The sequence below is a fragment of the Protomyctophum parallelum genome (genome assembly GCF_964188405.1).
Source record: "Protomyctophum parallelum genome assembly, chromosome: 1".
Lineage (NCBI taxonomy): Eukaryota > Metazoa > Chordata > Actinopteri > Myctophiformes > Myctophidae > Protomyctophum > Protomyctophum parallelum.
The window spans coordinates 9,666,198-9,678,290 of NC_139697.1; the positions used below are offsets into that span (position 1 = coordinate 9,666,198).

General features: G+C 41.1%; 1 protein-coding gene across 1 annotated transcript in view; it reads right to left on the bottom strand.

Annotated features, from left to right (window-relative positions):
• akap9 (A kinase (PRKA) anchor protein 9) overlaps positions 1-12,093 on the bottom strand; it is an 88,597-nt gene that overhangs the window by 46,608 nt on the left and 29,896 nt on the right. The window contains exons 10-18 of the mRNA XM_083767872.1: positions 10,525-10,672; positions 10,018-10,088; positions 9,538-9,667; positions 8,949-9,046; positions 8,449-8,548; positions 6,331-6,565; positions 3,603-3,663; positions 2,236-2,610; positions 1,539-1,793 (exon numbers count right to left, since the gene is read on the bottom strand). Coding sequence (XP_083623998.1) covers positions 1,539-1,793; positions 2,236-2,610; positions 3,603-3,663; positions 6,331-6,565; positions 8,449-8,548; positions 8,949-9,046; positions 9,538-9,667; positions 10,018-10,088; positions 10,525-10,672 — 1,473 coding nt within the window. The remainder of the gene's footprint in view (positions 1-1,538; positions 1,794-2,235; positions 2,611-3,602; positions 3,664-6,330; positions 6,566-8,448; positions 8,549-8,948; positions 9,047-9,537; positions 9,668-10,017; positions 10,089-10,524; positions 10,673-12,093) is intronic.

Here is a 12,093-nt window from a genome sequence, read left to right on the forward strand (position 1 = left end):
ACTTGTAGGGGATGCAGCGCTCTCTTTTGGTGAGAAAGCAGAAGCGCTGCCCTTTTCTGATGAATATCAATTCATTCACCAACACATGACACTGTGTGTAGAGTGCAGACTATCCATAGACAGTCAATGGTGCAGACACACTCTGGTACTACAGTAGTTTCAAAACATTGTTTCATTTAGATCTGATGAAACGTTCTGTCTGTTTGATTGCTCACTGTTATTTCTATAACGGCATTAATTGGTATTTAGTCATGTTAATAATGAATTGGGTAAAACTCTTATTCTACCCTCTTTATCAGGAATAATGTCAGTGAGATAAAACAGTTGAAGGAGACTATGAGGTGTACAGGATTCAAATTCAGAGTCAAATCTGCAATGTCATCAAGATATATACTAATCTGTACCTGCTCCAATGACGTGGAATGAGCGACAGATTCTATAAAAATCATGCTGGACTGTGTGCCCAAATATAGTCTAGTACAGTGTACACTCTATACTGTACAGTATCATAGTGCTAACAGTTCTTAAATAGTTATGGTATTCAATTGATATAATGAAACTTCTGCCCAATGCCATAATAATCACTATAACTATTTCTAAAGTAGTCCCTGTGGAACCACTTTGGATATTACATTTGAATTACTTTACATGTTCAAGTTTTAGTCATCTTGTTACTTTCTGGGAGTTAACAATTATAATCTGGGCTAGCCTAAATTTAGGAATACCGCATATGGATCTTTCAGTTTTTACGGTATAAATTTATCTTAATCACATGACTGCATGACACTCAAACATCACTTAATGGCAGGCACCATCATATATGCAACTCAATCAGATTAATTGTACACTACACTACAGTACAAGGAATTTCTTACAAAGTCGCTTTGAACATTAGTGGATTACTATCCTGAGTGCATTGGACTCAGTCTTATTCCATCAAGAACATTGAAGGTGACAGCTACTGCTATCATGCATCTAATGCCTACCCTGGTTACTGATAATAAGCCTGGCTGACTCGGGGGTTAGGTCTTCAAGACATGAACAGTGTTATTAAAAGAGTGATAAAGATTCCGCTAACAAGCAAAATAAAAAGTAAGAATGAAGACATTTGCAGACACAGGCAGGCATACCAGTTCAGGTCTTCATTTACTGTATGAGAAAGTAACTTAACGCAACAGTGCAGTGTACTTTTTAACTCTGTGCGTATGTCGTTTTCAGATTTATGTAACCACTACTTTTAGAGGTCACTACTACTAGCCCAACCCATTCTGGGCGGGAACCCCTTTTGGTGTTTTACCCCCTCAGGCGGGAACCCATTTTGGGGTTCTGTACAGTATTGAAAAATGCAAAAAAATGATGCTCCTATATCAATATTTGAAGTTTTTCAGAAAACATAGATTAGGAGGCCTAAATGGGTTAAGAAGAGGGTATTCTAATAAATGACTGATAAGATTGCCAGTGCCACGATATTTATACAGAGCATGCATGGTTTCCATCAAGAGTAACCACATTCTATCAGGCCAGTCACTTGTACCGACCTGCTCAGTTTTCCACAGCTGCTCCTTTAACCGCTGTAACTCGGTGGTCCTCTCCCTCAGCTCCTTTTCCAATCTCCCCCTCTCCGCTTCCTCCGGTGAGGCATAGACTTTGAGGACACGTTCTTCCTCCTTACTCTCCTGCCTTCCGTCCTGTTCCTCCTGTGTCTGCATGGATGAGGTGGTCTGGGAGGTGTGCCTGCTGAGCCGAGCCAGCTCAGTCTGCTGGGCAAACTCTACTGACATCTGAACTATGGCCTGCAAGGAAGGTATTTAATCATGACAAAGTGGCACATGAAATAATGGTGATACGCTTTATATGGAATATCTGGCTGATAGAAATTGGACAGAATAACAGCAACAAGCGTCTTTTCAGATTCTGTGACGTTAGTGAGGCAGCTTCTGGGTAGCTGCCACGTTATAATAGATTGCCCTGTGTGTCAGTACTCCATCGAGTGACTCGTTACAAGATGACAAAATTCCAAATTAGACAGGAATATAAGTGAACTAATTGCCAAATTGTCCAGACACAAACAGTGATTGTAATGAATACTAATGGTACAGAAAACTTGTAACTGTATGAATAAGATGTAACAGGAAAACATTAATGGATTTTACCCCAGCGACAACAGTTCTTCTAAGCTGTTATGGTGTCCCTTTAAACACTAGTACCATCCATAGATAATGTCATGTCACATACCTTTGCAACCTCCCTCTCCACTCTATCACCGTTTTGTTTCAGGGCGACTTGCTCCTCTGCTCTGGGGCCTTCGATGTGGCGGCCCGCCCCGTTGATGTCGTGGAGGTCTCGCTCAACCTTGGCAATTGCTTTCCTCTCCTCCGTCTCTCTTCCAGGCTCCTTCGCATCTCTCCGAGTACTCTCCCCTACCCTCTCCGCCGACAGTCTCCTGAGCTCGGTGCTGTGCTGCTCCTTGAGTGCGGCCGCCTCCTGGACATACTTGTGGTAGAGCGTTTTTTTCAGTGTTTGCAGCTGTGCCGGCAGGCCCGTAGACCTGCTGCGCTGTAGCTCCGGGTCCGAGCCTTCCTCCAAGATACCTTCTGCCTCAACCAGCCGCTGCACAGACAGAAGAAATCAGAAAAGAGTAAGAGAAACAGAGATAGAGCAGGACCAGAGGAGAGAGAGAGAATATAGTGGGTTTGATTACTGGATAAGTATGGAGATAAGGTCCCGAAAAAATAACAAACGTTAAGACAAAATAAGGAAAAATAAACCAACAAGTGCAGTACAAGAGTACTACAAGATACTAAGATAAGGAACAATGCACTCACAGTTCTTTAGTGGTTCTCAATATATCCCCAAACGCATTTTAGCATAAATAAATACACACGTTTGTTCTGTCCACCCTCCAATGCTGATCAAGGGATAGAGATGTGTCGCATCATGCTGGAGCCACACTATTCCACAAATACAGTAGTGGTCTGTCTAGCTATGAATCCCTGTGTTGTCTGTTTGTCGTCAGCCTCGACAGCAACGCTTTCCTTAAGTGCCAATCCTGCATTGATAGGATCAATTGTTCCACTATCATTCTCACTCTCCCTGTCCTTATTTCCATTTCTGCATTTCTCTCCTGGCCTTCCTTTCTGCATAAACGATGCAAGAACCATGGACACTCACTACTTCTTAGACGTTAGGAGGTTGGACACAATGGATACACACCCACACACACAGAGAGGGAGGACGGTAACTGAAGTAATGGTGAATGAGATGACTTTAAAAATGTAGCGGGGGTGGTGTGTGCTTAGTCATGTGAGACATAAACGTCCTTCCATGCGGTGCCGAGACAAGAGAATGTATGCCCGGTTCACCAGTAACATGCTACACTGCAAGGTTATGTAACCTTCCCCAACCCTTTTAGCCTGTCCCATGAGAGATGGACCCAACTGGAACTGGGGCCTGTATTAGAGGAAAGGCAGGGATGTAGGGCAGGTTGTAGCCTGGAGGCTGAAAGTACCCCCCCCCCCCTTACTGTCACAGTGTTTACAGTACATATTCAGACTGGAGGAGGGGGAGGTGATGATTAGTCCAGTAAGTAATAGCAACCCTACCATTAGTTCTTCTGTGTCCTCTTCTGTCCTCCCAGAGCTTGACTGGCCACCACCGGAAAAGCTAAAAGACAGAAAAAAATCATTGTTGTTGAGCTAAAATATAAGAAAGCATCTTATTATATCGTATTAAACATTTACTGCAATTCTGCCCTGAAAAGGCATCTGTTCATCAAAGCCTTTGACAGCTAGTTTTGTTTTTATTTCTTTGTTTTGGTAAATTATATAAATCTAAGTTATTATTATTCCACTACCAGAATCAGAATAGGGTTGACACTTTTTTTTTAAATGTATATATTTTCCGTGGCACTACAGCGAGACAAGCCGCAGGCCGGTCGACCTTTGAGTACTGTGGTCGGCTGTGTATGTATGGTACTGTAACTATGTAGGCCTGTCCTCGGTGGTCCCTAATTGGCTGTTGATGGTGACGTAATTCACCCTTTGTCAGTCTTCTGATTGGTCCCATCTTTGGTGACTCCAAGATGGGGGTCACGAAAAACTATAGGACACTGACAACTGAGCTCTGAGGATGGCAATGTCAGTTGGTTCAACCCACTTTGGTCCGGTTGGGTGCTTTTAGCTTTAATGTTAAAATTAAGATCATACAGCTGCTTAATAACCACATGAATCCTAGCATCCAAATTCTGGGCATGTCATAATAGGCAAACATTCTGTAAAAATAGACAATGCACAAGCATATTGTGAGCTTTTAAATCGTCTATTTTCGGTTAAGACATTTGGTTTGGTGTAGTAGAGGGAAAAAGGAGAGGACCATGTATACACCACTGGGGGAAGACGATCATTGAAGTATATAGGGGTTCAGATGGTTATGAAAGTATAATAGGGGTAGGTATAGACCCATAGGGGTGGGTAAAACATATCTAATAATATAAAGATAAGTGGCACTCACTATATCAATATAAAATTAGCACCATTTTACTTCATTCTCATCCTTGACAAAGACATGGATTTTCATAGTGTAGGATTCAAGTACTGTCATTGTAACATAATTTTGCATCCTAGGAGTTGGGACTGAGAAGTACAGTAGTGGTGAATATATTTTCAAATCCAAACAGCAGAGGGCAGTATGATCTCAGTTTATGAGAAACACATAGATGGATCCTTGTTTTGACATAAGTATTTAAATAACATATTGTAAACTAAAGTAAATTATGTGTGAGGAGAGAGCATCAGTGGTCTCCATATTTCATGTGTGAAATCAGTGGCATGAAATACATATAACAATTTAAATTAATTGAAGTGAGAGTAAAATCCGTCTTATTTATTGCTGTATGGTATAATCTCAATGTAATGTTCCTTCCAAAACTCCTTCATTACAATGAAAGGACTGTATGTTTCATTATAAAAAGGACCACTTCACCACTTTTGAACTTATCTTGATATAATTGGTCCTCACTAATGTTCATGAATCATGGTAAAATACCACAATGTACCACAAAAACCCATCCACCAGTGACATCGTTAGGCAGATTTATTATCGTGATGGCTTCCATTATCGCATTGCAACTTTTCACGAATAGTATGCCTGCAGTTTCTATTATCTTGAATTCACCATCGATGATATCACTGGTGGACGGGTTTCTGAACTGCCCACAGCCCTCCTATGAGACACAGACAGAGTAGATTTCTTTTCCCCCAAGAACATTAGTGAGGACCAATTATATGAAAGCAGGTTGAAAAGCGGTGAAGTGGTCCTTTAAGAGATCCATTCATTCATGCCTTATTCAATGTTTACACTTTCTATCTGAAACCCTAATCTTATAGGTTAGTGGGCCAGCAACAGGAATCGAGTAATGCTTTTAACCATCTTTTGAATATTTCATGAGGTACTGTCGGAGGAATCAGTTTCAGCTAGCTTTCACATTCTACAATGGTTTTGTTGGCTCCTTTCATTAAATTCTCAATTGACTACTCGGGTTTGGGCATATTCTTTTATAATTATTATTCTATAAAATGTGAACAATAGAGTTATGGCTTTTAAAATGCAGCTGATTACTGTGTGAAGTGTGAACACATCCACGCTACGAAATTACATTAGTGAGAAATAATTTCTTGACATTGATTTCATGGTCAGTTTTTCTCAATTCTATGTAAAAAAAAATATGGATATGAAAAACACTTTACAGAAGGAGGTTTGAAAATAGTGAGAGGAATGGATTTTTTTCTTTCTTTAATTAAGCTGATGCAATGAAATATTCTAACAGGTCTTGGCATCTCAAAATGGACTCCGTTCAGTAGTAGTAGAACTTCTAGAATTTCTCGAGGTGTTGGTATGAGGTTAACAGTAGAGTGATAAGAGCCGCTGCTACAGCAGAAACATATGGGTTAACCACTAAGACCTGTTTTATACGAAAATAGCCAATCTACGATCTCACAATGTGACACATTCACGTTGTGAGCTTGTAGATTCATTTATGAGTTCATGACATGCTAAGGGGGCAAGGGTTAGAGTGGTTAATAATTTAAACCAACCCATGGCATCTGTGTTTCAAACTAAAGACCAGGGTCAACCGTTGCGCCTTCATTTTCCTTAGTATAAGGTTGGTTGCAGGTGCAGTGGTCTCAAAAACAAAGAGGAACTTAAGTGGTGAAGCACACCACTAAAGAATTTAACTGTTTTTTTACATGCTCAACCCCGTTCTAAAGTTCTCAAAGTGCACGAGTTGATGACAAACGTTTCAGTCACTGGCAGGTATGAACCATAACTCACCTGGATTGAGTTTGGCTGCCTGTGGCCTCCTGAAGACGCTGTTCCATCATAATGAGCTCTGTGGCGTAGCGCTCCTCCGTCTCGGCAGCCTGCTGCTGGTAGTAGGCTCTGAGATGCTCCATCTCTTGCTGGTGTCTTTCCTCCAGGTGCATCTGCTTCCCCTGCACCTCAGCCTTTAGCCTCTCCAGGTCTGCAGAGTGGGAGCCAGACGACGCTCCGGACTGCTCTTCCAGACCTGGCAAAAAAAACACAAGGGCTGGACTAAATGTAAAGCTTTATGTTGGCAAATACATGCAAGGAAGAAGGTGGTTGGATTATAGTAGGCGGGTAGCCTAGCTTAGTCATAGTTTGTTCCGGCCAGAAGGTGAATTGTATCTGATATCCGATTGCTCTCTTTTCAGCAGCCTGGAGGTGCAAAGAAAAACAGCTCATGATATGAATCATAATACTTCCATATACTTCATTGTCCGGGGTCCCTGGGGGCTTTACGTGCGTGTGTAAGCCTTGCCAAGCCAGCCATGTGAATTGTGTAGTACACCCCCTGGACATGACAATAGTATGTCACTGGGACTTACCCCCCCAAATCCAACCGCTGCTTCGCGCCAAGCAGGGAGGCATTGGGTCCCATTTTTGGTATGACCCCACCAGGGTCAGCGAGATCGTCTTTTTATTAATTTATTTGTTTTTGTGGCTTCTGTCTTTATTGATAGTTTCAACTAGTGAAGATAGACAGGAAAGTGGGAGAGAGAGACAGACAGGGAGAGACATGCAGCAAAGGTCGTCATGAACGGGACTCGAACACGCAACGCGTCAGAGCCTATATGTGGCATGCGCCTGGACCGCTAGGCCAGCGGGCACCAGTCTTTTTTTTATTAATGATTATGCTTCATAACGCTGTTCTCCACCAGTCTGTATCGCTCAGGTTGCCGTGCGACGGAAGTACATGGGAAAATACGGAAGACAGACCTTATGAGGTCTATGGGAACGGATATCTCGGATTCTTTTGATCAAAACAAGCTTGATTTGCAGCTCATTGTGAATGGCTTTCAAAACAAGATGCTCCCCCGTTCAAATACATTGTTGCCATTTTTGTTGTTAAGCAATTATTAAAAAGAATATATAAAAGTAAAGCTAGAGCAATTGGTAGGTACACAGACATGTCACAATAATTTACGGTGAAACTTTTTCAGATACATTTTGACAGAGAAGTTTTGACCCAATAATCTGTACTTTGGATGTGACCAAAAGATTTACCGGTAAGTGCATATTGAGTCTGTCTCAGTCTGAGGCTGTGGCAAACACTTTCATCTACAAGAGCAATCCCACAGACGAGAAGGATTTGTCTAGTGGCACTTGGGGGGGGGAACTGTGTCTCCTCACTGTCATACAAACTAGTGTGTCTGTCTGCTTGTGTAACAGAACCAGAGCATGAATTCATAATGAAATACATTGATTTGTGTGCGGAACTTCCCTTTATTTTTTTTCATTAGCCCTTTGTGACTCCAGCACCTCACTTACGTTTTTTCAGCAGATGAGCTGTTTTTATTTTTTACATTTTTGTCACTCAAGTACATCTTGAATTACGGACGATTAGTTCTACATTGTAGTATTGATTACTTTTACTTAAAAAAAACCAATGGAGTACTTTTTCCACCACTGAGGACAGGGGAGGTGCAGCTGCAGGAAGCCACAGAGAAGATGACAGACAGATGTGTCTGGAACTGCACTGATATGAATACAATAAAACGTATTGTACAGTATGTCATGTTGCACACAACAAACTCATCGCTTTCTTTGTCCAAATGTCAGCCAGTTGACAGACAACATATGAACAAAAATGAATTAACGGAATTACTGGAGGCCTCCCCCTCCCCCACCCGACGCCGTCCAAATTGTCACATAATCGTATCTGTACCTGCTTTGGTGTGCAGGCTCTACCTTTTTTGAACAGGCACCTCTTTAGCCCTACACCCACCAGTCGATGTGCGTTACCCAAGTTCCCTTTCACGTAATCCTATCCGGTCACCATCCATCTTTCGACCAAGAATAACTTTACACAAAGCGTGATGGGATTGAGAGTGGGCAGTGGAACACCCCATAGTTTAAGTCCAGATTTACCTGTGCGTGTGCAAGGGCTTGAACGGTCAATCTGCAGTTGTGGGCTGGAGATCTCTCTCTCACTCCTCAGTTCATCATATGCTGTCTGCAATGCTGTCATCTAGGAGACCAACGGTATAGAAGGTGTTAGCTTTACAGCATTGAAGGGCTCAGGCGGTAGAGCAGCGGCTTGGGAATTCGATCCCTGGCTGTCCCTGTGTTAGTGTCGAAGTGTCTTTGAGCAAGACACTTAACCCCAAACTACTCCCAAACACAGGTTGATGCTTGCCATGGTTTTTTTTTTCGTTGGCGTGTGAACGTGTGGGTGTGTGAATGGGTGAATGTTATGCACATTGGAAAGCGCTTCGGATAAAGGTTTTACAGGCTTTTCTCATCGCAATGAGACACATTGTGGGCTTGTTGATTTTTTGTGACAATGTCATACGACCAAGTAAAAAGAAATAAGGCACGAATGTATTAAAAACATTAAATAAAGGTTTCTGCCTGACAGCGATGCTCACCTTGTTTCCATCAGCCCTTAATAGAGCCTGGAGCTGTGACAGACGGCCATGTTCCTGCTCAATTCTCACCTTCACCTCCCGGAGATCCCTGTACAACTCTAAAACGGAAGAACGCCACAATGGACTTGAAGGAGGGTGACGTTCATGTTGAGCTCTCTGTTCTTCCCCAAGTACCGCATATTTTTGTCAATAAAATCTACAAGCGAGTAGTACTTATCCCAGGGTTAACTCTGAATTGGGTAAGACACTGAGACAGCCTTCAGTTTTAGCGCTCCCTATACAAAGTATACATGCAACATTTAAACCTCGATTCCTTGCTTTCATTGGGGCAGTTTAGAAATCTTCTCATTAATCCTGTTCTTTTTTAATTGTCTTGGTGTCTTGAGTCTTTGATTGCTTTTACAGTAAACTTTGTTTCAAATTATGACTCTGTTGTGCCATGCCCATTGTAATCTCGGCATCATTGAAAATGAGGGTCCTGCTCTCAATGTATTTCAGAGAAAATAAACGAAGGTTGAATGAATGAACACATAACAAGTTCTTATGAATATACTGTATATATCGGTTTGATCCAGTATGCTGCAATCACCTCTGGCTTCCAGTAAGACAGCAGTGAAATTGGTGGGTATTTCTCCCTCCACTGGAGTGAACGGCCAGTCCTTTACGTCAACCTGGTGGACAGATTCCAACAACTCTTGACCGAAGTGCTTTGCAAGGGTCTGGCGGAAGAGATAAAACACATACGTTTTTAACACACCGGGGGTGGGGCGAATAAAACAATACGGAAATCACTGGCTAGTATTTTGCATCCAAACTATTCATATCGTTAATGTCTCACTCATACATGCTCTCATTTGCAGGGAAAGCTTCTAAATAATCTGAAACCCTTTACTTTCTGTGGTAATAGCGCTCTTCTTTCCTGCCTCGATCTCCTGAGTACATTGTACATTTAATTTACATTTTTATGCCAACTGAGTAGGATGAGCTGAACGTTTGAATGAAAGTTTTTGTATGTCAATGACATACAACACTGTGCACGTTTTAGTTCTCGTGACTTGGTCATTATTACCAGAGTCAGCTGCTTGCATTCTTCTGACACAGCTTGCACCACGTTCTGATATTTGGAGACTTTTGGCACGTCTAAGAAAAGCAAAGAGGAACCAATGTTATATACAGTACACAGGTTATATGGTTATATAGAGCATGAATGAATCACAGGTTCCAACATTAATTAATAATTCATGATTAGCACAAAGTCTATGTTGAATGTCACTGTGCTGGCCAATCACAAACATACAGTATATATCTTCAGAGCATAGCATCTAAGCCAGATCATTAATGAATAAACAAAAACAATACAGCTCAGAGGAAACCAATTCCATGCCACAAACACACTAATGGACACTCATGCAAACCCATCATACCACACTACACAGTAAGCACCAGTGTTAATTTATCCATTTGCAACTCTGAGATTGTACAAATGTAACCAAACTGACCCGTATCCATCCGCTTACATTTGTACACTCTCAAGAGTACATTTGCTTTGCTGTGTACAGTAAGTAGGTTCTCTCACCCTGACCGCCATGCTCTCTCACACGCTGCAGTTCCAGATCCAGCGTGTGTGTGTGGGCATCGGCCTGCTCCTGGAGCACCTCTAGCTGGGCAGCATGTATCTGAGACAGGCTGATCCGCTGGGCCTCCAGCTGGAGCCTGCACTCCCCCTGACACCAGGAAGGTCACAGTCATTTAACCCATTATAAAGACCTGAAACCAGATTCTACAAAATGTCTTCTAAATCCTGACACTTTTTCTGAAAAACCTATGTTTCTATGTCAGTGGTGCTCAACTTTTTCATGTCACAGACACCCAAATTTGTATTGTATTTGAGTAAAAAACATTCGCTGTGAAGGAATATATATTTAAGGATTTGTGCCACATTTTCACGATTTTTCAAAAATAGCACATCTACAAGCGTTCCAGAGATGTGTTAACATTGCTTTTCTTTTGTTTTCCATTGGTTTTCAGTCGTTTTCACAGAATAGAACTAAAACAGGACAGAGAAGTAATTGAAATAATATTTTCTATATCAGAATTAAAATAAAATAAAATAGAATAAAAAAAATACAAAAAAGGCCAAGGATGCTTTCGTGTATGCTTTCGTGTATCAGTGACAGCCTGTAAGTATAATTAGCATAATTATATTGACATATTGATATATATTGATATATACTAACCGTGCTCATTCACACATAATGTAATACAACCACAACTGATGATAGTACTAGTAGTTGTGGATAGAAGTACTAGAAATACTGTAGTTTACTGTACTTTCCATACAATTAATTGCGCAATACAGGGCCGAGGTCTTCACTGCTTCGCTGTCATGCCAATGATAACGGTAAAGCACACCCTCTCATATAATACCGCTTAAATCCACTGTCCCACTCTCAGAGAGTATTAGGTAACATTGTTATCTTTTTCCCTATGTTAAATGTCTCTTATGTTATCGTATGTTACATTTATGTGCTATGGAATAATGTCTGAAATAATAATATTATATTATTCCACCAATTGTATATAATACCGAGACAGAGTGACAGTCTAATGATCCACCTGTGTTTTAGCATAACAGGGCCCGCAATTATCAGCAGCTTGAGCAGAGCAGGGATGACAAGCCTACTTCATTTTACACCCCATTATGAATAATGAAATGGGTGATTTTCATACGTTTGATGTCAGGTACATTTTAATTGCAAAATGCAATTCCAACTCAACCACGCTTGGGTCAAGCCACTCAAAGTCTACTAAATGCAGTAACCAATTTACCCTTTTCACAGCAGAGATTCATTTTAAATGTGTCATAAATGCAGCTGAAGGTATTAACATAAATTCTGGGTCTGATATGTATAGAATTAGAGGTATGCAAATTGTGATCATTTAGCTGTTCTCCAAGGTTAGCATGATCATCCAGTGCCAGACAGTGAAAACCACCATTGCTTTTATGTGTTAATATAGGCTAAAATAATTGAATAATACAAACAGAACGATACGTTAATAATAGTCTGAAAGGATTAATCAATAATTTAATATCAAATAAAGGTACATTTTGACTATCTGGGGAGAAACGTTTGTCCACAACCTG